Genomic DNA, 23,877 nt, shown 5'->3' with positions numbered 1-23,877 from the left:
ACCCATGAGCAGCAAGCAGTGAACAGTGGCATGGCTGCATCGCAGAGGCAGTAACAGCTACCACCGTCTGACCCAGGGCAGAGCTTAGAAATGATCACCAGAGGGCAGGATTTTTCAGGGAAGCCTTCTTCAAGGAGAATTCTCTTTCCAATTGAAAGAAAGGAGAAAGCCTAACATTTTTTTGCCTTAAATGTCTATATATTAGGCTCTATGGAAGGGTCAACTGAGGTAACAGATGTGAATGTATTTTGTAAACTAAAATTTTTGAGAAATGTGAGAGGGTGATAATATTAATGAAGATGAAGGCGTGTACTTCAGACTAAACTTCAACATGCCACACTTGACATCCACCCATCCATCCATCCATCCATCCAATATTTACTGTTGCCCAGCATTGGTGTTACTAAGGTAGGGACTAAGGGATGGCAAAGTAGCTGGAAGGAGAGACGTGGAGCCAAACAGAACGTTTGAGAGTAACAGCTGGGTATGCTTAAATGATGATGCAAAAAAGACAGTTAATAGGATGAGACTGAAGACAAAAAAGGACCTACTTGGTAGAATTTGGTTTCCAAGGAGGAAAGGGATGGGTGTGGCAGGAGTAAGGTGGGAGAGGTGCAGGAAAAAGTTGGCGTTCCCTGCCTAATGACACCTATATTCTTAACTAGGTTTGCCCCCAGCCCCTTATAATTTTCCCACAAACACCTGGGTCTGTGTGATGAGACACGTGGAAGGCAGGCCAGAGCACCTTTCTTGGCCTGGCGTGGTGGGACAGGCGGCCCTGATAAACGTGGACAGTGTTTGGAGTCACACACTTACAGAGGTTGGGGGGGGTGAGGGGAGAGAGGGGGCTTTATTTCCGCTTCAAAAAGCTACTGAGAACTTCAGCCTGAAAGAGTACACAGCTGTTCTTTTTTAGCATTCCAACCCAAATTTCTTCTAGAGGCCATAAAATTAGCAAAGGTGCCCCATGGTTTGTTCTGCAGAAAATAAACCAGCAGGCGTCCATTTTCAGAAGAGAAGCCAAATAAATTCTTAGCAGAAACTGAGGTTATTATTACAGCAGGAGAACACAATGAAAATAAAACATAAAGAAAGTTAGAAACTGCTCTTTCCTTTATCTTTTTTAAAATGATAATCCTGCAACTAAATAAATTCCCACTCCATGTTGTACTTTGCTCCAAGGTTTCTTTGGTTTGGATTATTTGTGCTAATGATGTTCAAGGCCTCTGTCTCTTTGGTTCCCAGGGTCCTCAGGTCTTACTGCGTCTGCTTGGTCCGGGATGCTGTGGTTTCTCAGGCACATGACAGTGCAGATGGAAGACAGCAGATGGGAGGGCTCCACGTTGCCAGTGGAAAGAGAAGTCTGCCGGTTTGAATGGCTGCCCTGACGCATGACCAACCTTGTGACTTTGGGCAAAGGTCAGCCTGGAACCCTGAGAATCAAATGATAACCCAATTTTGGGTGTGTTGTGCTCCAACCTCATCCTTGAGTTGCAGCCCAATACGTAAATTGTATGTGAAGGTACATGCCTTGTAAAAGGGGAAAACCCAGAACAAAAACAAGGTGATGCTTTAAGGGTCATGTTAAACCTTCCCTTACAGGGTTATATTTCAATGGAGAAAACAAATAAATTGAGTGTGTGTGTGTACGTGTGTGTGTGCACATACACATGTGTGTGGACACTGTGCATCTACGTGTGTGTGTGTGCGCGCACATGTGTACAGGGCTCTATTATAGAACCTTCCAATACAGCTGCTGCAACCCTGGCTTGCCACTATGTGGGCAGAGCCTCAGTATAGCAGCAGAAATACATAGAAAGTTCTCAAAACACCAGTATGAATTATTTTGGTCTCTTTGAGCCAGCCTGTTGGTACTGACATGAGGTCTATCCAAGGATTCCTTAAGATCTCTCATCTCCTCCCAAACCCCTCCCATACGCCATCCCCTGACAGCCCCACCAAGAGTCAACAATGGGCTGGCCCAACAAGGTGGGGGATGTTCATACTGTCTGGTCCCAGGGAAAGGACACAGAGTGCCACTGAGTAGTCTCAGAAAAACCTCCCAGAGCTGCAGATCCTGTTAGAGGATCCACCCATTGATGTCCTCAGTTTTGAGAATGGACAGAGAAGCCATTAAAGGACTGGGAAGTTTGGGGTACTTTTTGCTTTGTGTGGAAGGAAGACCACTGACCAAGCATGGGTGCCAGGGAGCCAGAAAGAAGTCCCCAAAGAAGGTGGTCCATGGGAGAGAGAAGACAGAAAATGTAGGGCACATTCAAAAATGAGAGGACAGGCAGCGAAGACTATTTTCACTTACTCCTTCCTACTTTGTCCCAAACAATCGCTTTCCATCCCTTATGCTCATTCTCGTCCTTTAGAATGTCATCTTTTCTGTGACCTTTCTTAACTCTTCACCTCCTCCCATGCCTTCTCCATGGTACCCTGTGCCCAACCCAGTTACAGCAATGCCTCACCTCATTCAGAAACTGTTATGAGCATCTACTATGTGCCAGCACAGAGATGAGCAGATATAAAGGTGAATAAGGTAGGGTCCTTTGCCCTCACAGTGCTCACAGTCTAGTAGGGAGACGGAAAAGTGCAAAAACAACTTAATGCAGTGTGATTAGTGTTCGATGCAGGTGAGTTCAGAGATCAGACTTGGGATTCAGAGAAGGTAACTTGAACTTAGTCTTGAAAGGTAATGGGAGCTAGCAGTTCTGAGGAGGGAGAAGGAAGAGCAAAGGCCAGAAGCAGCAAGCAACAGGGTCCATTTGGAGAACTGCTCTGGAGCATTTGGAAAACGACCAGAGATTACGGTAGAAAAGTAGATGGAGGTTGAATCAACAAGCTATGGCCTCTGAAATTAATCCTAAAAGCCACAGGCAGCCAATGGATAATGTCAATCAGGAGAGTAACCAGTTCAGATACAGTGTGAATTTCTTGAAGCAGATCCAAGCCAGGCAAGAGGTGTTTAAAATAACTTGGGCCAAAGATGTCAATCGGCCAGATGAAAGAAACAGCAATAGTGAACACAACGACTAGACTTCATCAGGGATTGAATGTGATGGAAAGGAAAAGAGAACAACTGACAACTTTCTGATTTGCGGCGTGAAGGACACAGAATGGGAGGACCAGTCTATGAGATGGGAGAGGAACAAAACTGTCCGTGAAGAAAATGAGTCTGGTGAATAATCTGGGGACACCCAAGTGGAGATGTTTGGAGCTGCTGCTCAGGAAAGAGCTGCCTGGGGAAATAGTTGTGAAAGTCCTTATTATCCTAACAGTGATTAGTAAGCCATGGGTTTGTGCCTAAGAGAGAGTGGCCAGATCAAGAAAAGCAAAGACTGAAGAGAACTAGTGATGGGGATCCAATCCCCTGACGTGTAACCGGGGACAGCAGTGTTCTCTTATGAGGATCCAGTGAGATCGTACTTTTGACTCATAGCATAAAGCTCAGGACACAGAAGACTCTCCGTGTGGCTTTTCCTTCTCATAAACCACATGGTTGGTGCTTGACATTACTTTCTTAAGACAGAGTTCCAGAATTTTACTTCTCTTTGCATGTTAAAAATTTTACATGGATTAAAGATCAGCGAGGGTGCAGGGAGCTGCCCCAGTTGTTTTCTGAAATCATCTTTTCTGGTGGCTGATAATTGTTTTTTGAATTCTTGAGTTTGACGGTGGCAAAAATAAGATTAGAAATGATGTGTTTAATCATTCCACCAAGTTGAATTTACATTCTATGCAGGTGAATACAATAACCGTTAATAGAGTTTGGATTGAAATTTTAAATTCTGACCTTCTTACCTTGTTATGCTTCAAAGTTACCAAATAAAGGGAGCTTCATGATCATAATAACCATCACCACTGCTCTGCACTTAAATGAATTACCTGGAGGTGTCATTTGGAAGCTGTCAACATGTTACTGAGAATTCAGGAGAGTGGTGCTTATCAGATTGCCTCCGTGTGCACCTTGCTCCTACAGCTAGGTTAAAAAATGTTTCTAGTTTTTGGGTAGAACTGAATCAAACAGTCCCAGAAACTGGTCAAGTTTCCACTGCAGAAACCTTGGCTACTCTGGCCAGCTGTGTCTCCTACCTGTTCCCTTCCGTCACAAGTGGCTTCTCTGGGTGGGTGGTGGAGACCATGGGTATGGCCACCTCGTGGGCTGCACTCCCTTCTTTGTGCAGCAGCGGAAGGACATCTTCTTCAGCTGGGTCAGCTGACTTCTTCCGACTCCCATGATGCGACCCTCTGTCAATCAAGTTCCCAAAATTACCTGTAGAGGCAGGAGCAAGATGAAAAGGGCCAGGGGTCAACAGGCAGAATCGTGCTGCTTGAGGAGGGACCCAAGAGCACATCTTCCCAGGGCAGGGAAATAGGCTCTGAGTATGAAGGTAGAGAGATGGTCAGACCAAAAAAATAAGACTGAGAATGATACTAAGCCATCATCTACATCCATCTTAGGTTCTTTTTGTAAAAACTACTTAAGTTACAAATTAACCGGATTCCATCTCCATTTCCTTCTGCTCCACTGATGGAGAGCTTTCCACATGTAAGTCAAGACCTTCTCTGGAGGAACACTGCTTTTTGGAATGGTTTTCCCAGATGTATACCAGTCTAGGAAAATTGCTAGGAGTTATCATAACAGCACCTACCATATGCATGGCACGTTGCGTGCATTAACTCATCAAACACTTGCAACAGCTCTGTGAGGGGTTATCATTATTTCCATTTTACATATGAAGAAACTGAGACCCAGAGCAATTAAGTGAGACTAGGATAATGGAACCAGGATTAGTAATCCAAGTCTGTGTGAATCCTAACTATACTTCTTAATCCTTTTGTTAAGTATGAAAATAAATCTATCCCTTACATACTGACACTAGAGTGGACAAGGAATGAATGAATATCATTTCTTCTGGAGATGCAACCCTCCAGCAGAGTGTTACCATCTGCACGTAAGACTAATTCATTGATTTAAGAAATAGATACAAAGTCCATGCCCTGAGCCAGGCACTGCGCTTGTCTGTACTTACCAATAGAAACTTCAAAGCTAATGGGCTTATCTCCAATTCTCCGGTCAATCATGGTAGCTTCAAAAAATGCTCCAAAAAGTAAAAATTCCTCATATTTTTCTGGTACAATCTATAGAAAGAAAAATATATATTTGATCTGCCTTGCTTCCATTTTTACCAGAAGGAAACTGAACTAGTGATGCCAACCTGGTCCAGGGTAATTTATGGAAACTTGAGTCTCAATGTCAGCCTGAAATGACACATCGTTTCTCCTCTAAACAGACTGGCAGGAACTAGACCCTACAAATTGCAAATGGGAATTCAGCCATCGATCTAAAATGATGTGGTCTCAACCTTCTGAGCTTCTACCTTACAATCAAATCTCCTTTTATTTTAAAGGTAAGCCTGGTGCATGTATCTTTCTAAGAGGTTGATGGTTCAAGGAGCCTGTACAGCCAGGACGTGATGTGACACAGCACCACATTTGTCAGCAAAGAGGCGAAATGAGCCAGAGTCACACAGTGTCTGCTTTCTAGTCTTACCCTTGGATTTATTCAACTGAACAGAAAAAGCAGTAAGGTTCATCTAAGGAAATGGAGCCATTGTGGCTTCTGAAGTTGAGTCCCCCCACTTAAATCAAGAGCCCTGAACTCTGTCCCTTGGAAGCCAACGGGTCTCCAAAAAGTGACCTGTCCTTCACTCAGGAGCCTCCTGTGCTGTCGGCATCAGCAGGAAATGTTTCTATTGACCAGACAACGTGGGACAGGGTGGGGGCGCAGTGCTGGCTCTTAGTCACAGAGCACACACTGCTCCCACTTGCCGCCAGTACGTCCCCTGGCTCCAAGCCAGCCCCTTATCGCGCCTTCCTGGGGCCAAGTTTACCCTCTGGGAGGAGGTGAAAAACTACTCAGAGACCTAGAGGGAATGGAGGCCACTCAGCCTGGAAGGAGGACACCACGTTCTTCAAATCCCAACGCTGCTAACTCCTAGCTGCTGGCTTTGGACAAGCCACGTCCACTAGCCGGGCGTCATTCTCCTTGTCTGTGAAATAAACACCATAATAGGACCTACATGGAGGGGGGTGGAAATGAGGTCATCCATGCAGAAAACCTAGTGTCAAGCCTACGCATATCAATGCCACAAGTGGTAGTCATGGTAAGTATTTCAACAGATTATAATTCATGTCTTAATCCCCCCCATCCTTCAAGGTCCAGCCCAAATGGCTCTTCTTCTGGAAGCATCCCTTGACTCCCTGAGCTAGGAGAATGATGACAGTAATGTTTACAGAACTCTTATTATGTGTCGGATGTGGTATTAAGAATTTAACCTACGTTATCTCATGCAATTCCCCTAGCTACCCTTGGAGAGAGATCTTTTTACTACACCCATTTAAAGACGAAGACACTGCAGTTCCATGAAAGATTGGTACCTGTCTAAAGTTACTGAACATGACTAATATTTATTGAGTGCTTACTATGTGTTGGACTCTGTTCTAATAAGCACTTCGCTGTGTTAATTCATTAAATCCTCACTATGAGCCTGGGAAGTAAAGGTTATTTTTGGAAATAGACATGCAGAGCTTAAGTCACTTGCCCAAAGATTCAAAGAGAGGGCATATTTGTCCAGAGGCTGGGCAGTAACCACTGCACCACACTGCCACATCTTAAATCCAGCTGTCTTACTTGGGAGGCCAACGGTTTAATCATTCTGCTGCACTCACTCCAAGAAATCACAGCACTTTATCTGTATCTACTTTTTGTATTTATCACTTTCTACTTGCTGTACACTTAACTTTGTATGTCTTATCTCCCCTTCTATTCCATAAACTTCATGGAGTTAAGATTCTATTTTTATTCTCACCAATGTTGAGGATTTAAAAATGAACGCAGAGTTTGACATTAGGCAGATAAGCTTTGATGGTGGCGATGAGGCTGAGTTTTAAAAGCTGGCATCACGGGATCTCCTGTGTTCAGATATGCAATGAGAGCCTGGCTGCAGTAAGGGAGATTAGAGCTGGAGGACCTTGGAGAGCTTTAAAACAGAAGGAGGTGGGGGGAGGGGGGAGGAGGGGAAGGGGAGAGGGAGAAGAAAATGCTGCAAGAAAGGATATCTCCAAGTTGGTGAGGGAGACCTCTGAGCTGTTGAGGCTCTGGGGAAGGTAGAAACCCAGTGAGGTAGTTTCAAAATATGTCCACAAATTCTTGGAAAAGCCTCCCATCAAAAGGTGATGCCTAATTCCCCTCCCTTTCATTGTGGGCTGGACTTGTGGCTCATTTCCAACAATTGAATGTGGCATAAAGGTCAGTATGTGACTTCCATGGATTTGGTCATAAAAGACATTGCAGTTTCTACCCTGCTCTCTCCTGGATCACCCACTCTGGGGGAAGCTAGCCAGCTTCATGAGGACACTCAAGCAGCCTATGGAAGGGCCCATGGAGTGAAGAACTGAGGCCTCCTGCCAGCAACCATGAGTGCACCATCTTGGAAGTCGATCTTACAGCTCCAGTCAAGCCTTCAGATGACTCCAGCCGTTACCAACATGTTAATTAGAACCTCATGAGAGATTCTGAGCCAGAACCACCAAGCTGAGATAGTCCTAAATTCCTCAGCCACAGAGAAAATAAATGTTTATTGTTTAAAGCTGCTAAATTTTGAGGTAGTCTGTTATACAGCAATAGATAACTAATAACCCAGCAAGAAACTACCATAAGCGAAAAGCCAAGATTAAGAGAAGATGGAGAAAAAAATAAGGGTTTGACTGATACCTGAATTTTCCGCCCTCCCACCACCTCCTACACAATAGCCAAGATGGTCCCCAGGCCTTACAGAAAACATAATCTGCCCCACATAAGCTCCCAGTCACCCTTGCTTTCTGCTAGAGTTTACTTTTGCAGATGGCCTCAGCAAAATATCTTTTGAGGATATTGACTTGGGTTAAGGCAATCTTCTAGCCCCGTTCCACAGGGCAATCTCTGTTTAGAAAAGGATGGCTGGTCTCCGCAGGGACAGATAGGGGGCGCTATCAGGCTAGGTGGCTACTAAGCTACCCACCATTTCCAGCAGAGTCCAAAAGAAGTCAAGTAGGGTGGAAAGCTCTGAGCAGCTGCCCACTGGTGGTGGGAGGAGCAAACCACAGAAATGCCAGTAACAATGGCAACAACAAATATATTGCCTGCTTCCCACAGACGTGCTCAGAACTCCACTGACCATGTGACAGCCACTCCCACATTCACCCCCAGGAGGTGCCGATGACAAAGGGACTATTTCCACCCCACTTTGTGGACAAGTAAACTGAAACACAGCGCCATGAATAGGACCAATCCCCAAGATTTCCAAACTTGTGCCATAAGCTCTCCCTGACACTGTTTCTTAGAATTTATTAGATCCCAGCAGTAAAAATAAGTGGCTCTCCAAGGTGACCTGCATACAAAATCCTTCGGTCTGTCTAGTCTGTACTAGGAACGGACAGCTCTGGGAGATGGGCCATTACCTCCCTTAACCGTCTGAAATGATTATCTGGTTGACCTGAGAAACACACTCCCAGAGGCAGAATCATCCAGGCTAAAATCCACCCACCTGTGCTACCAACAAGACATAAAGTTCCTTCATTTGCAGCTACAAAGTACTATTGCTGAACAAAGCAGGAGAGGATATTCATGATTCGTATCCTTCTTGGAGCCCCAGACCTCCCTCCCATAACACAGACCCGGGCTGCAAAAATGCTTCAGGGATTTACATTGAGTCACAAACAAAGATAAGCGCTCCCTCCAGCTGGTTTCCCAGCAGGCGTGGGGAGGGGAGTAGGTGTGTCCATCTCTTGGATCCCAGCTTGCCACCCTCTTTTCCTCCTCTTCATCCCTCATCCCACATTAGCTCGCATTCAGAGCATAAGCTAAGCTGACAAAGCTAAACACAATTAGGCCACAGATATAGTTCAGTCCATCACCCCACCACCCACTCCCACCAGCTCCCCTGGAACACTTTTATTTCTCTTTAACTTTGGTTTCCATGGGAATCCGTGTTTGAGGGGACGTGGAAGGAATTTTTCATGAGCAGATGGCTACGATGTGCACAGGGAGAGACAGAGGACCAGCCCTGGAAATCAGGGCTGAACCAACACACATTTTGCAGGGCGAGTGAGACCAGTGCGGGTCTTTGGGGGCCCGTGGCAGGTGCTGTCTGGGCTCCGGGCTCACCTCACAGGTGCGGTGGAGCAGTGCTCAGACCTACCTCTGGGGGTGCATCAAAAGACTCCACCTCGACCTCTGTTGAGTTGGTTTTGTCCGAAGCCTGCTGGGGTTTCCCATCATCAGTTTTGTCACCCTTGTCTTTACTCGCGCCTTTGGAAGATTTGGAGTCCTTGTCCTTTGAAGACAACTTGAGCTCCTTGAGTGTCTTGGAGAATTTAGACTCTTGCGCCCCTCCAGAGAGGATTTCCACAGCAATTTCTACCAAGATTCTGCCCCTGAATGACACGCCTTCTCCAAAGCCTTCGTTCAATTCCTGGTAGTCATCCATCAGACTTTGGTTTCTGGGAGACCCATACAGGTTAATCCAGGCAGGCCCGAATGTGGGTAGAAAGCCTGGAAAGAGCCCAAACTTTAGTTACCTGGTTATGCTTTCAAGTTGGTTATTTTCTGCTTTGTGAAAAAGCTGTGCATACTCATTTAGAAGAATGAAATATATAGAAAAGAGAAAATATTTACAGGATCTCCCATCACCAAAAGATAACCCCAACTGCCATTTTGCTATATTCCTTTCTAGTCCTTCTTCCACGTATATGTTTACACTTGTCCACAATTGTCTTAATACTATGAATGCCGACATGCATCCTTGTCTCTTCATTCATTCATCAAATGTTTATTGAATCCTCACCAATGCCAGGTGTCATGCTGGACCCTAAATAGAGCCCAGTGGAGAATAAAGCAGGTACAAACATTAGACAAATAAGTATTTACATTACACATGCTAGGAAGGAGCTATATCTTGTCCTGCAAGGACTGAAAACAGGCTGATGGGGTGTGGACAGAGTTAGGCAGAGAGGAGAGCGAGTTCTGGGCAGAGGGAACAGCATGTGACAGTCGGAAAGGAGCTTAGGGACAGAAGGAACTGGAAGAGAAAGGCAGTGAGGCTGGAGTCCACAGAGTAAGGTGGGTGAGAAGAGTTTGGGAAGGTGAGTGGGTCTCGGGAGCCTTGATAAGGATTTTGGTCTTTACCCTAAAAATTATGGGAATATTTTAGAGGGGTTTAGGCAAAGATGTGACCTAATCAGGCGCTTGTTTTTAAGATCATTCTGGCTGCTATGTGATGGATTTTAAAAATGGCTGTGAGCAAACTGGTTCAAGGACCACTTCACCTTCAAAACTGAAGACATGGGTGGCTTGGACCAGGGTGATGGTAGCGGAGATTGAGAAGAAAACATTCTGAAATGTGTTCTAAACCTAGAACTAAAAAGACCTGGTGGTCTTAACTTACTATTAGCTTAAGTGTTTTCCTTTCTTAATATACAACATCCGGGAAAACATACAGCGTGCATGCAAACATCTCTTTGGCAACAGAATGTTCCATTTTGACAGGCAGTACAGCCTGGCAGTCCTGAGGCTTAACTGTCTGGGTTCAAATCTCAACTCTCAGCTCTGCCATTTTTGAGCCGTGTGACCTTGGGCAGGTTTTTAAACTTCCCTCTGCCTCAGTCTCATCTGTAAAATGGAGATGCTACGAGTACCTATCTCACCTACCAGGATTAAAAGACATAATATCTATTAAGTGGGTCACACAAGCGTTCAGGAAGTGCTCAAGAATATCAGCCATTACTCCTGAGAAGTATATGTATCATAATTTGCTTAACAATCCCCCCACTGGGGACAAGGAAAAGCTTCCATATGTCTTATTGTTATCAATAGTTTTATGCCGAAACATTTCTTCCTTTCACCTCCCTGAACACCATCAAGAAGTTTCTGAAAAATTGAGGATAAAACCTGTCTGTGTCTAGTTGAGAAATCCAGTAGGCGGGCAGAGTGTGCTTTCTGCATAAAGCAATCCTATGACAAACCTTTCTACAAACATGAAGAGTTTAACAGTAGATAATTACTGAGGTCTTTCTATGGTGTAATTCTGTGCAGGGCACAAAAAAAAAAATGTGTAAATTTTGTTCTCTGCTTAAGCCAAGCCTGCAGTATAATGTGTATGTGTGTATACACACACACACACACAAACTCACACACAAAAATTCCAAATATATACACTAATGAATGTATATTTGCAAAACTCTTTAATGCCAATTTATAGTGCAGAGAAAGATTGCCTTGGGATTTATAGGAGGGAGAGTATGTTGGGATATTTAGAGAATTATCACTTATTCATTTAGATTTTGCAAATAAAGAGTTTTATCCTGGGTAGAAGCTCTTTTGATCGACTCAGAAGATTAGCTGGGACCCTTTAGTTCCTCCCTGGCTCTCTGAGAACACTGTCAGCAGCATCTCCCTGCATCAGGGAGTTGGGGGCACAAAATTTTTTGGACCAATTAAACATGTAAAAACTGTTCTTAGCTTATGGCTCATACAAAAATACGTGGTAGTCCAGATGTGACCCATGGACCATTTTGCCAACCTCTTATCTAATCTAAATTCTTCATTTTTCAGTTAAGAAATCTAAGGCCCAAGAGTGACTTCCTTGAGGACACACAGCAATATTCCTGGAAGACCTGGGATGGGGACCAAGCCTGCTGGTTCCCAGAGCTCAGCTCTGTCTGCTGCCCTGAACCAACCCAAGCCACAGAGCACACAGAAGGTGGAAGGCGCCTAACACACTGCCTGCTCCAACTCTCTCGTTTTAAAGGTGAGGACCCTGAGTCAATCATTTTGAGACCCTATCTCCAAATCAGACATGAAAGGCCTTACCTCTATCTCCATCCTGTTCATTGGAGATTTTCTTAAGCTCAATGAAATGGGTTGCCAGCACAATGTCATTCATGCTGCCTTCATCCCACACCTGGATTTTTACCCTCCGACACAAGGGAGGGAACATTTCCTTGAAGACCACCTGTTCGTGCCACACGGGATTGGCACAGCTCTTCTGCACTGTGGTTCGCCCCTACAAACAAAGCCAGGAGACGTGAGCCATCGAAAGAAACAGAAGAGGCCCTGAGTGACTCAAGAAGACTCTTTATGGAAATATACAGTGAGTGGCCAAAAATAATGAGCCTGCTTCCACCTGACACCCATGAAACACAGTTACACCCCATGAACTGCCCTATCTGCTCCAGACACCATGTGGGGCATCTGGGGAAAGGTGAATAGTCACAGGTCCTGCTCTCAGGAAGTTATCATCATACGAGGGTCGGGGTGAGAGTCACACCCGTATTATGAAGGGCTTGCTCCTTGCATCTCCAGGAGTGGAACAGATACAGCTGGACCCTGAGTCCACGCTTTATAAAAGTAGGACCTGGTGCAAATCCCTTCCCCAATCTGGACCTCAATTTCCACATTGTAAAATGGAGGTGATGTCCTATATGACGGCCAGGGGGGTCCAAGTCTGAAATAGTCCAATGTTCACCTTGCCACGGGAAGGGGTCAGAGTAAAAATGTATTTTAAGGGCAGAAACAATGTGTGTCAGCTGAAGCTTCCAAGTCAGGCCAACCAGGATTAAGCTCTGACCACATGCCCAGGTGCTGGCACTTCCAATGGCTCTTGAGCAGGGAACAGCTGGGGAAAGGAATGCCCAGGCTTATGTAGGACAAGGACTACCTGCGTAGATTGTGGAGCAGATTAGAAGGGAGGTGGCAATTCTCTGGGGACTGGAAACTGAGCAACAGTTCTGAGAAGTAGCCAGAGGTAAGAAAGGAGGCCTGTCTGCCTGGGTCCTGAAGCATGACCTCCCCCAGCTTCTCTCCATGAGCTCCAATGGCGAGGGAGTAGGTGACCTTCCCCTACTTTCCTGCCACACAATGCAAGGCCTTTTTAGTGACATGCTTTCTCTCTCAAGGCACTTCCTAATTTTGATTTTAACTTCATGTCACTTGACCAGCCGTGTCCTGGTCCAGGAGCAGGGTTCTGGTCCAAGCCTTCTAGGATTAGAGGAAATGGTTTCTCACCGTCTGCCCAGCAAAAGAGACCTCCACAAAGGGATCCACGAGGTCCTTACTGTCACCCACAAATGCTTTGGTGACGTTCGCCATGATGCTGGAGTTCATTTTGGGCAACCCTTCTGCTTTGAACAGTCTCACATAGAATCTGGCCCAGGGTCTCTCTGACGGAAACCCTTGGGGAATCAAAAGGTTCCTTTAGGGAGACAAAATTAAAAAGTTTAAAAAGCTCTCCCATTTGAAAGAATAGAGAGAAAAGGTAGAAGCCATTTGGAGGCAGAAGGAAGGATCCTGATACAGGAGAAAAATCTAAAAAGATTAAGATTCCTCTCAAAAATGAGTTTTCTTCCTGGTGTAAATGACAGCTCAGGGTATGAACAGAGGGAAGGCAAACTCATTCAGGTCCCGGAATTATAGGATAAACACTTAAAACAGGTGCATTAAGTCTTCCCAGTTCACAAGACAGTGGTTGAAATTATTCTTCCTTCCAAGGAAAATCAGCTAAATTCAGATCAGTAGAATAAGCTCAGGAAAAGCTTATCCATTATGAGTTACTACAGGAAGACAGGCTGTTCTTGTCCTAGGAGCTGATCGCCCCAAAGATAGTGACACCTTCAATAAGACATATTGTGGTGCCTCTGATAGAGCAGAGTCCCAGGTGGACAGGACTGGAACTTGGCAGTTCTCACGGACCCGTAAGGAAAAGAGGAGGAAACAGACGTGGAAATCGGGACCCGCCATCTCTCTCCCATGGTCCTAGATGGACCCATCTCACTTTTCTACTTGTTCCTCGGCATCGAAGGTCTTGGGGCTGGTCTTTAAGACGTCGCCTTTCCCAGTCATACTGATGTCGCACTTCAGGTACCCCTTCGCACCAGTCCTGATGTCGGCAGGGTCCGTGAGCAAGGCCCACTTGTCACAGAACTGATGACCTGTAAGACATCCTGACAGTTCAGATGTCCTGCACATGGACCCAGATGCTCCACCCACTTCTCTCCCAGTCCAAAGCCTCCCTCACTTTATCCCTCCTGAAGGACTAGTCATGGCGGTTATTTCCAAGTCTCAGGCTGCCTGCCTCTCCTCCTCCCACTCCTCTGCTTCCTTCCCGCTTCTTCATCTTTTTCTCCAACCTGCCACAGGGATTTGGGATGCCTTTAACCCACTGGAAATTGCCTAGACAAGAGTCCAGCTCTGACTGGATGGGAGGACGTCGTCGGAGTGTAGAAGTCATGTGTTCCGTCCCAAGCCCATAAATACCACTCAAGGATCTTTTTGTTTGTCCTGCGTGATGAGTCCAAACATCAGGATCTCTTACAAAATCTAGACTTCAGGCTTATCTTTAAAACCAACATGTGAGATCGGGCAACACAGAAGGCACATTTTCAGACGACAGCAGGTGGTAAAGGAGCTAAGTAGACGCTAGTCCTTCCACGTGGGTTGTGATGCCCCATTTCCCACAGCCCCCAGCAGCCCTGACAGTAACAAACCCAGCCCACTGCACGCAGTTACATCCGCTGCCTGGCCCCCCTGGGGTCATGTTGGAAGGGCCTTTCACGAAAAGAGCTATGTTTGTTGTGGGCTCCATTACTTATTAGCTCTTGACTTTGGACCAACTATCCAACTTCTCTGATAAATCTAGAATAATAATTATTATAGAAAACCCATATATGGCATGCCACAGTCATCATTCTGTGCTAGGTTCTATACCGGGTTTTTTATGTACATTTATTCACTCAATCGTCCAACAACTGTAAAATGGAAATACTCTTCCGTCTCCATGTTTACAGACGAAGAAGCTGAAGCGCAGAGAACTCATGTCATTAACCCCAGGTTGCACAGCTAGGAAAGAGTGGAGTAGAAACTGAAGCCAGGAACTCTGGCTCCAGAGTCCATATCCTTCACTTCTATACCCTTCCCCCTTTCCTCTTTGTATCTCCCAGCAGCCAATTAGTCAGAATTTGTCAAAACTTTTAACAACTGCTGAGAAGTATGGACACATGAGATAGTTTTATCATTAGATTGTAGGCTTCGAAGAAAAGAGCCATGTCTTGCTCAACTTCGTAATAATGGTGCTCAGTGTTACCGAGTGAATGGTTAAATGGGTGAATGAATAAATGAGCTGAACTCCAGGGATGGTAAACCTGAGAAGAGTGAGAGAGAGATTGGGAGGCAAGGCTTTCTCACCAGGTTGGTTGTACACGGTCCCCAGGTCTACTTTGAAGGAGCCAATCAGTATGCTTCCTATCAGCTTGTGGTGAAAGACCTGAGGAGAGATGGAATATGAGTCTGAAGGCACTAGATTTCTCTTTGAGGATGAGTCTGTGAAATGGGTTCATGACCCATCAAAGAGGATACTAGGCTTTGAGCCTCGCCTGGCCTTCACTCTTATCTATGACGTTTGCACAATGACATTTGCACATCAAACCTCAGGGCTGGCTGTAACGGGTGTCCAAACGTATCTCACCTGCACCTCACCCTCCTAGCAGGATGTCAGCTAACTCTCTATTGAATGATGCCCAACAAATCTCACTGTTTAAAATGCCGGCTTTTGTTTTGTTTTGTTTTAAGCCAAAATGAACTCTAGTGCATCCCATCCTTCAACACACATCTCTGCCTGTTGAAATTCCCCATCCTTCAATGCCTAGAGCAAATACCTCCTCCTCCAAGCAGCCCTCCCTGATCATCCGTAGCTGAAAGTGCTCCCTTTCTCCCACAACTTTGCTCACAGCTTTCTCAGAGAACTCATCATCTACTGCCTTGAAAGATTCTGGCCATGTACGGTAGTCAGAATAGAGGCAGCTGTCATCTTCAATACTTTGTCTGATTAGAAGTCAGCAGAGTGCCTGGTTGGTTTCAGCAGCACATTTTAATGCTAATGCTATTAAGATGAGGAAGCTCTAAAGGAAAGTGGCAGCGCTGGGCCTGAGTCCAAAAACCACATTATGTGAGAAATTGCTGAAGAACAAGGAGTAGTTTAACCTTTAATCCAGAAAAGAGGAAGCTGGGGGTGTGGAAGAAGGGCGATGGTAACTCAGGCGTCTGGAACTCTCGGAAATACCGCTGTCTAGAAGAGGGGGTGGGAGCCAGGCATGGCCCCCGAGTTACAGGAAGAGAGATTTCAGCTCACTCTAAGGGGAAACTTTATAACAGAACTTCTCAGCAATAGAATGGGCTTTCTAGAAGTAGTGGCCTCCCTATCACTAGATGTAATCAAGTAGCGAAGTAGTGCCCAAGAACCCCATGTGGACGTGGTGGAGAAGGATTTGCACACCGCTGCAAGTTGGCCTAGCTGGCCTCCGAGCTTTCCTTCTAATCATAAAACTCGAGGTCCTTGATTCAAGGATAGTTTCCTACGTCCCCCTACCCACCACGTGGTCTTTTTCAGAATGAGCGTTCAATAAACCTTCAGTGAATGACTGACTGACTGACTGCGTGATGGATGGATAGAAGACTTTTGTAGCTTCTAAACTGCTCCTTTTGGCAGAGGCAATAAGAAACAATAAATTCAATCAATTCAGTTGATTTCAAAAAAAAAAAATGAAGAAATGACAACCCTTCCCAGCTCCCTTTCCACTCTCTCTCCCTTGCCCCAACTTTGCAAGGGTGTGAGAGAACTGAGGGGAAGTCAGGACAGCTTGGCTTGAGTTATTTAAGTCCATGCACACAGAACTCACCGCAAACCCCGCATGTTTGCGTTGAGAATGCCGCTTCCCAAAGCCCTGAGCAAGAACATGAGCCTGATTCAAGCTCTTGTCTCAGGTCGAAGACATCTCGGTCCCCGTGGGCACAATGGGATGCAAGAGCCCCAAACAAATCCTTGAATAACATGACAGGCATCTTCAAATCATCTGCCTAGTGTGAGTGCCAGGCAACCCTGGTGCGGTCAAGCATGGGATTACGGGGACACTGGGGCATCTCACACACACAGTGCTGGGGGCCCTGCTGCAAGGGAAGATGGTCTATGGTGCCACCAGGGTTTGCTACAGCCTGGCTGTCCCAATCGCAGCCGCTTACAGCACTTGCCCCTTCTCCCAACTGAATGTTTTCTGGACATGCTGACTTTTGGTTCACGGACTAGCAGAAACCTGGCATTAAACCCTCCCCTATCAAAGGGAGCTTTTGCTTTGAAATCTTTGGTCTCTATCTCTAAGGGTCATTTAGGGAGACCAAAGTATTCTCTTCTTCCAAGTTAGAGGAACAGAGATAGGCAATACCAGCTTTGACCCTCTGTCTAAAAATCCATTTGCCCCACAGAGAGTCATGACCCTTGTTTCCTTGTCTCTGACACCATATAAACTCTAACTAGTAACTGTTCATCTGCAATTCAGACAGTCTCCTAGGAGCCTGTAACAAAGCCGATCCCACAAACAGGTGGTGGCCTGAGCAATGCAATGGGACAACGCCCTGGGCTGTGTCCCAGGTCCTGAAATATCTCCTGCACCACCTGTCACCATGCCTGAAATTCACATGTGAAGAATGTTTGGCTGTTGATGATGTCTCATTCTTCAAGAGTCACACGCTGCGAGTACCCCAGGAAAGCTAACATCACGGTTCCACTATTACCTAAGCCTTACTGCAGGACTTACAGATAATATGTGTACACAGAATATATAGAGTAGAGATTGAGTGGGTGGTAAAGACAGGCAAGGAAGTCTCCGAGACAAGTTTTACCATTGTTGTAATTCTGATTAGGGTTGGTGTCCCTGTTGAAAATACTTCCTCATTCTCCACACGTCTTATGTTGGCACATAAAGTAGGAATTCTGTCCTCTCAGACTTTATTGAGAAGAGAGCACTTACCCTTCACCCCCAACCCATCCCCGCCACTTTCGGGCACACACACCCTCGCTGCCCTCTTCACGGGAGAAGCAGCGGTTTCTCAGACTGCTGAGGCAGATGCAGTCAGTCATATGCCGCTCTCTGCTCCTTTACTGAGTGGTGTGACATTGGTAAGGGTCCCAGTTGGCCTGTCCCACCCTCACTTGGATGTCAGCATGGGCACTTTTCCTTCTCATTCCTGCCCTCCACATGGCGGGCCAAAGTGCATAAGGCACCTGGCTAGACCAAGAAGCTCTCCTTGTCCCAACTCTCCAGACTTGATCTATGGAGGCAGGAAATTGCCCAGCAGGACTGAGGATGGGTCTACAGCAGACCCAGCTCACCATGGGCAGGTCCTGACGTTACACTCAGAGGCCAAATGGCAACCACTTGCTCCAAGACACATTTTCTGATCCAGCATGACTGATAATCTGCTCCTGAGTCTTGTGCCTATTTCTCTACTAATGATCAGCCCGGAGGGGAAAGGGGGTGTGACTGATGATTATTATTAGTGTGGATGCCACCCCAAGAGAGAAACACTAGCATTTTTTTCATGTAAAGAAAGAAATCAACTCAAAATGGCAATCCATTAAGATGCCATTTACATTTCCCATGTGTATTTCACATTCCCACATTAGTGAGCTACAGAATTCAATTCATGATGGCTTGCTGGTAGCTTACAACTTCCTTCCAACAAGCATTGTTTTTCTCGAGAAGGTTTTCTTTCCCAAACTCCTCCGCACTTATTTCAAGTTCTCTCCTGCTGGTTTCAGACTCACCAACCCACTCTCACACTCCTGAATCTATTCATCCCTGAGCAGACAAAGCTGCCCTAGAAAGTCCCCAAAGCCTAGAATCTCTTCCACCTCCCCTCACTCCCACCACCAATGATATACTTACTGAGATTTTGATGATCTTGTCAAAAATATGCACTTGGGGCCCAATGAAGTCGAAGACAAAGTACTGGAAAACATAAAGTTCATTCTAATCATCAATTCCAGGCTGACATGTACTCTGTTCTTAGAATAGACTTAGATCTGCATTGTTCTAACCAATTGCTACAACGTCCTCAGTAGAAATAAATGTATCATCAATTGACTGGCCACCCCCTATTGGAAGTTATTTAATTTGTTTTCAACTGTTTTCCAAATGGAAAAAATAGAATGTCACCAATCGTATCTTTGCATAACATATATGAAAGTTTTCCTCTTCAATGGACACGAGAATTGGAATTGCTGGGTCATAGTTTATGGGCATGCAAATTCTTAATAGATAGCACGAAATTTTTTTCCAAAGGAAATAAATCATTTTACATTCCCCCCGACAGCATATGAAGATAGCCATTTCTCCCTACCCTTGCCAACCCTTGAATTGTCCATTTAAAATTTATTTATTTACTTATTTATTTGCCTATAAATAATGATGAGGGAAAATGTATCTCAGTGCAGCTTTACTTGGGAGTGAACTTGATTAAAATTTGACTTTCTCAGAATTTTTTAGCTGAAACCTCCCTGTGAAGTTTCCAAGATTGGCCAGGGAAAGAATGGAATGAATGGGAAAAAAAAATTATAAACAAGGGAGATTTCTCATCTGAAGAAAGTGATTGAATTTTAGAGCAGAAGAAAATATTTAGACCAGTCTCCATATTCTATAGATAAAGAAAACTGAAGATGAAAAAATGTCTTACACATGCTTAGAGTCATTTAACTAGTTACTGCTGGGTCTGGGACCAAAGCTGAGTTCTCCTGAAGGTATCACGAAAGGAGTTCAATTGTTAGATGTTCCACCCCTGGAACTTTATTGAGTCCCTCCCAAAGGTAGTAATGATCCTAAGACATAGGAAACTGGAGTAGTGCTCTGGCTGTGTGTTTTGAAGTCTGATGGGGGTAGGAGAGGCTAGACTAGGAAGCTGTTTCATGAATTGTTTTGGTTTTGAGCTACAGGATGGAGGAATGACATAAGGAATGAACGTTAGAAATGAACATGACAGCAAGAAGAGAGGGAGAAGTGGCCACTGACAGCCTGCTTTTAAAGGGCAACATGGAAAAACCAAAATGTGGAAACTGAAAGAGGTCATCATAGACTATATTCCAAGGAGACCTTCAAAATGGCAGCTGTTTGACATCAATGAAAAGTTACATTATGTTCAGTGTCTCCTGTTTAAGAGAACAGGAATCTATGTAAAACATTTCAGGAAGTTTTTATAAATACGTTCAAACTTTTTAAGAGTTTCGGTGTTCGGAATTTCTTTTATGTGTAAAACTCACTTACCTGAAGTTCTTTATTCTCTAGTATATGAGATGCTATGGGTTCCTCTGGACCAATAAATTAGTTTTGATGTATATTGCCTTCTGCTGAGTTTTGCATGTTTCAGACTCAACTGCCTCACATAGGTTCCCTAGACCTCTGAGCCCACATATGTTTTTCTAGCTAGGAAATACTCCCCAGCCTCTACTAATTTATTCCTTCAACCTCTGATGGCCTTTGGACTTAAAAATGAGAGTCCAAATCTGTAACAAAGATTTATAATTCAACTTCTACCTTTTTACTTGATTTCCCAGTGATTACTCTTGGCCCAGTTGAAAATCACTTAGATCAAGGACTTGTAAAGCATAAGGCAAATACTAATTATAATCATTAACAAATCTGTAGAACTTTGCAGTTTTAAAGCATTTTCATGCACATTATTTCATATCACAGCTGCGCCAGAAGATGTTACGGAGGTGGGGAGCTGAACAGGAAGGAGAAACCTGCCACTTTAACTCACGCTAAAAGGCTCAGAGGCAGGAGTAGTAAAGAGGAAAGGACTTAACAGCTCAAAAGGGATTTGGGAATTTTCTGTTGATTTTATTATGCATCCTCTCCTTGCCTTCCTTTTCAATCATCACTCTCATAAAAAAATTAGTTAAGAGTTTACTGCATTTTTTTTTGACAATTCATAGTGTCAAAGTGCCTTCAAGAGGAACAAGAACTCTTTCACACTATTACTTACAGTATAAATTGTTACCTCTTTAGAGAGCATTTTGATTACATCAAATTTTAAATGCCTATACCCCTCGCCCCAGTTATGCCCTATAAATATTAAGTCATATCAAAAGGCTGAAAAAAAATTTAATATCCATCAATGAAAGATTGATTGGTTTAGTAAATTACAATCTATCAATGCAATGGAAAACTCTACAGCAATGGGAGGGAAAGGAGATTGAACTGTACGTCTTGTATAGATTCATCTCCAAGATGTATTGCCTTGTGAAAAATGATGAGCTCCATGACTTACCTCGTTGTAAAAGGGGCTGTTGGTTCCTTCTTTCACTGTGCTTTGCTTCTTCTCATCCCCTATCTCAATGATCACCACCGGGTCGATGTTCTCACCCACCAGCTGGCGGGCCTCCGTGATGGTGATGGCAATCTGCAACACAAAGCAGCGTGTGTGCTCTGGACCTGGCCGTTCATTCACATCCAAAGAGCTGCGGGAGGCTGGGTAGGAAGAGTTCATCACTTACTTGATAATTTTGGGATTTGACCTCCCCATCATGGATCTTAGTCAACAGTTTTGATCTATTAAAAGAAAGTTTAACACATGTGCTTCATTAGGTAAGAACCTACCTTAGACCCATAAGCCATGCTTTTATTTTGCCAGATGTTCCTAAGTGCTTTTATTTACAGTATATCACATATTCTCTCCCCATCTCTGAAGGAGATGAGTATAAATTGACAAGGGACAACCTCTCCATGACACAGTTTTTTCATCCTAAAAATGGAGCTAGTAAGAGTACTTACCACATGAAGTGATTGCTACAATTAAAACATGTAACACAGGGAAAGGTTTTTAGCCCAGTGCTGGCAAGAATAAATGTCAACTCTTATTGTATGATTATGAGTATCATTTACTTCTCATGTTACAGAATGAGAACTGAGATGCCTCAGTCAGTGGCAGAGTCGGGTCTAAGTAAGGATCTCCCTTATCTGCTGTCTGATCCTATCCAGAGGACCACTTTGCCAATTCGGGTATCTATAGCAACTCTGAGTTTCATGATTGCTTTTGAAAAAAAAGAAAATTGAGAGAAACGACCAAAAAGTGAGATTTCACATTCCAGGAGATTCCATTTATCTGGGCTGTCATAAGTAATTGAAAACAGATGTGCCACACCTGGGCATTTGCAGGTGGGTAATGATAGAAAGAGATGAAGAACCCCTGTTGTCTCGGAAGCAGCAATGGGTGGGGAATAAACTGAGCTCGAGTTCCTACTGGAGTTTGTTTTCTTGCCTTCTAACAATATGCATTTAACTTTGTTCCATTTCTGCAGATTCTGAGTCCAGTAGAGAACAGGGTAAACTAGTAAAAAGCCCAAGGCTTTGCCATCAGGCCAACCTGAATCAGAATATTTGTATTCCCCAATTTTGTGACTTTAGCCTTAATTCCCTCATCTAAAAATAGAAATAATAATTTCTACCACATAGGGCTGCTCTGAGGATTAAAAGAAATACTGCAGGTAGGAAAGGGTAGATTTCAAAGGTACCTGTTCGTTAATAAAATGGCAAATCTGTACTGATCACTTATTACGTGAAAGCTCTGTGCTCATCTCAGAGGAAAAGCAAGCGTGAGTAAGCCAAATGCCTGCGGCGACACTGTACCTTCTCTCCGGACGAGCTGAGGGGACAGGGGTGCTGGAAGCATTGTCATGAATCAAATCCCCTCCCAAACCTTCCTGGTGAGAAGGCCCCTCCTGTGGTGCTTGTGCTTCACCTTGACCATCTAGAGAAGCAAACAAAGGGAAAGATCTATTAACTATGACACATGGTGGCCATCTGAGCCTGGACTCTGTGTCCAGCACTATGCCAGTCACCACAGGAGGACAAGGAGACCAGAAGACAGTCCTTGAGCACGTGAACCTTAACATCTCATTGGCAGAAAAGCCAGACACATACTAAAAAATATGCATCTTCTATCTGTTTCCTAAAAAAAGAGTAGGTTGGCATGCCTGGGATTGTGGGATTATGGAGTATGAATTTACAGATGTGCTTTCAAGTCATAACCTTGCCGCACTGGACTTTGACCACTAATTTATTCCCTCAGAACCTCATTAGCAAAGTTTTATCTGCATAAGAATATCCTGGAAAGCTGTTAAAACACAGATTCTGATAGAGTAGGTCGGGGGTGGGGCCCAAGATCCTGCACTTCCATAAGCAAGGTCCCAGGTGAGGCCATTCCTGCTGGCTGAGGGCTCGTTTTGAGTAGCAGCGTGTCACAGGTTGAATAATATTCCCCAAAGAGATCAGATCCTGGTCCCTTTCCATAAATGTAACTTTATAGTGAACCTCAATATAGGAAACAAGTGTTCCGTGTGCCATGGGTGGAATGCAGGGCGGGGACCCTCCTGCCGGCCTCACCACCCTCTTTGGGAATCCCTGAAGCCATTTCTTAGAACCTCGGGCTCATGGGATTCAGCTGGTAAACTTGGCAACTTAATAAGCTCTTAAATGCCTTCCAGCTTTGACGTATTTTGGTCCTCTGATTTTAACCAGCAAACCAAGCAAAACAGTACCGAGTTGGAAGACAGATGGAATAACACAGCCAATGATGCCTTCGGGAGCTGACGGACAGGGGCCTCATAGGTGTGCAGGAGTTACAGAAAGGATGACTCAACGAGTACCGTCTGCTCTGGCCCCTCTCACTCGGGAGACAAAAGACCAGACCAGCCTGCAGAGGACCCAGAAGGAATGCCAGCGCCTGACTGCACTCCTTGAAGCAGGAAGATGAAATTAAGCCTTCTCCCCTACTTGACCACAAGGGCCTCAAGAAAGAAGAACAACTGTTTATGGAGTCAGGTTTCCAGTGAACGCCCTCGGGTACCTTATAAATGCCAGAAACCGGGCTAGGTCAGCTGTGCAGGATGGAGGAGTAAATAAAACACGGACCCCTCCCTCTAGGGGTTTACATTCTAGAGGGTGAGACAG

General features: G+C 44.8%; 1 protein-coding gene across 1 annotated transcript in view; it reads right to left on the bottom strand.

Moving 5' to 3' along the window:
- FER1L6 (fer-1 like family member 6) overlaps positions 1-23,877 on the bottom strand; it is a 122,488-nt gene that overhangs the window by 70,728 nt on the left and 27,883 nt on the right. Inside the window, exons 3-13 of the mRNA XM_006211403.4 lie at positions 22,555-22,675; positions 21,423-21,477; positions 21,197-21,328; positions 18,820-18,882; positions 15,287-15,365; positions 13,878-14,034; positions 13,112-13,298; positions 11,918-12,110; positions 9,249-9,601; positions 5,040-5,148; positions 4,099-4,279 (exon numbers count right to left, since the gene is read on the bottom strand). Coding sequence (XP_006211465.2) covers positions 4,099-4,279; positions 5,040-5,148; positions 9,249-9,601; positions 11,918-12,110; positions 13,112-13,298; positions 13,878-14,034; positions 15,287-15,365; positions 18,820-18,882; positions 21,197-21,328; positions 21,423-21,477; positions 22,555-22,675 — 1,630 coding nt within the window. The remainder of the gene's footprint in view (positions 1-4,098; positions 4,280-5,039; positions 5,149-9,248; positions 9,602-11,917; positions 12,111-13,111; positions 13,299-13,877; positions 14,035-15,286; positions 15,366-18,819; positions 18,883-21,196; positions 21,329-21,422; positions 21,478-22,554; positions 22,676-23,877) is intronic.

Source organism: Vicugna pacos, chromosome 25 (genome assembly GCF_048564905.1).
Source record: "Vicugna pacos chromosome 25, VicPac4, whole genome shotgun sequence".
Taxonomy (NCBI): domain Eukaryota; kingdom Metazoa; phylum Chordata; class Mammalia; order Artiodactyla; family Camelidae; genus Vicugna; species Vicugna pacos.
The sequence above is the reverse complement of the archived record's forward strand: the minus strand, read 5'-3'. Positions and strand labels throughout refer to the sequence as shown.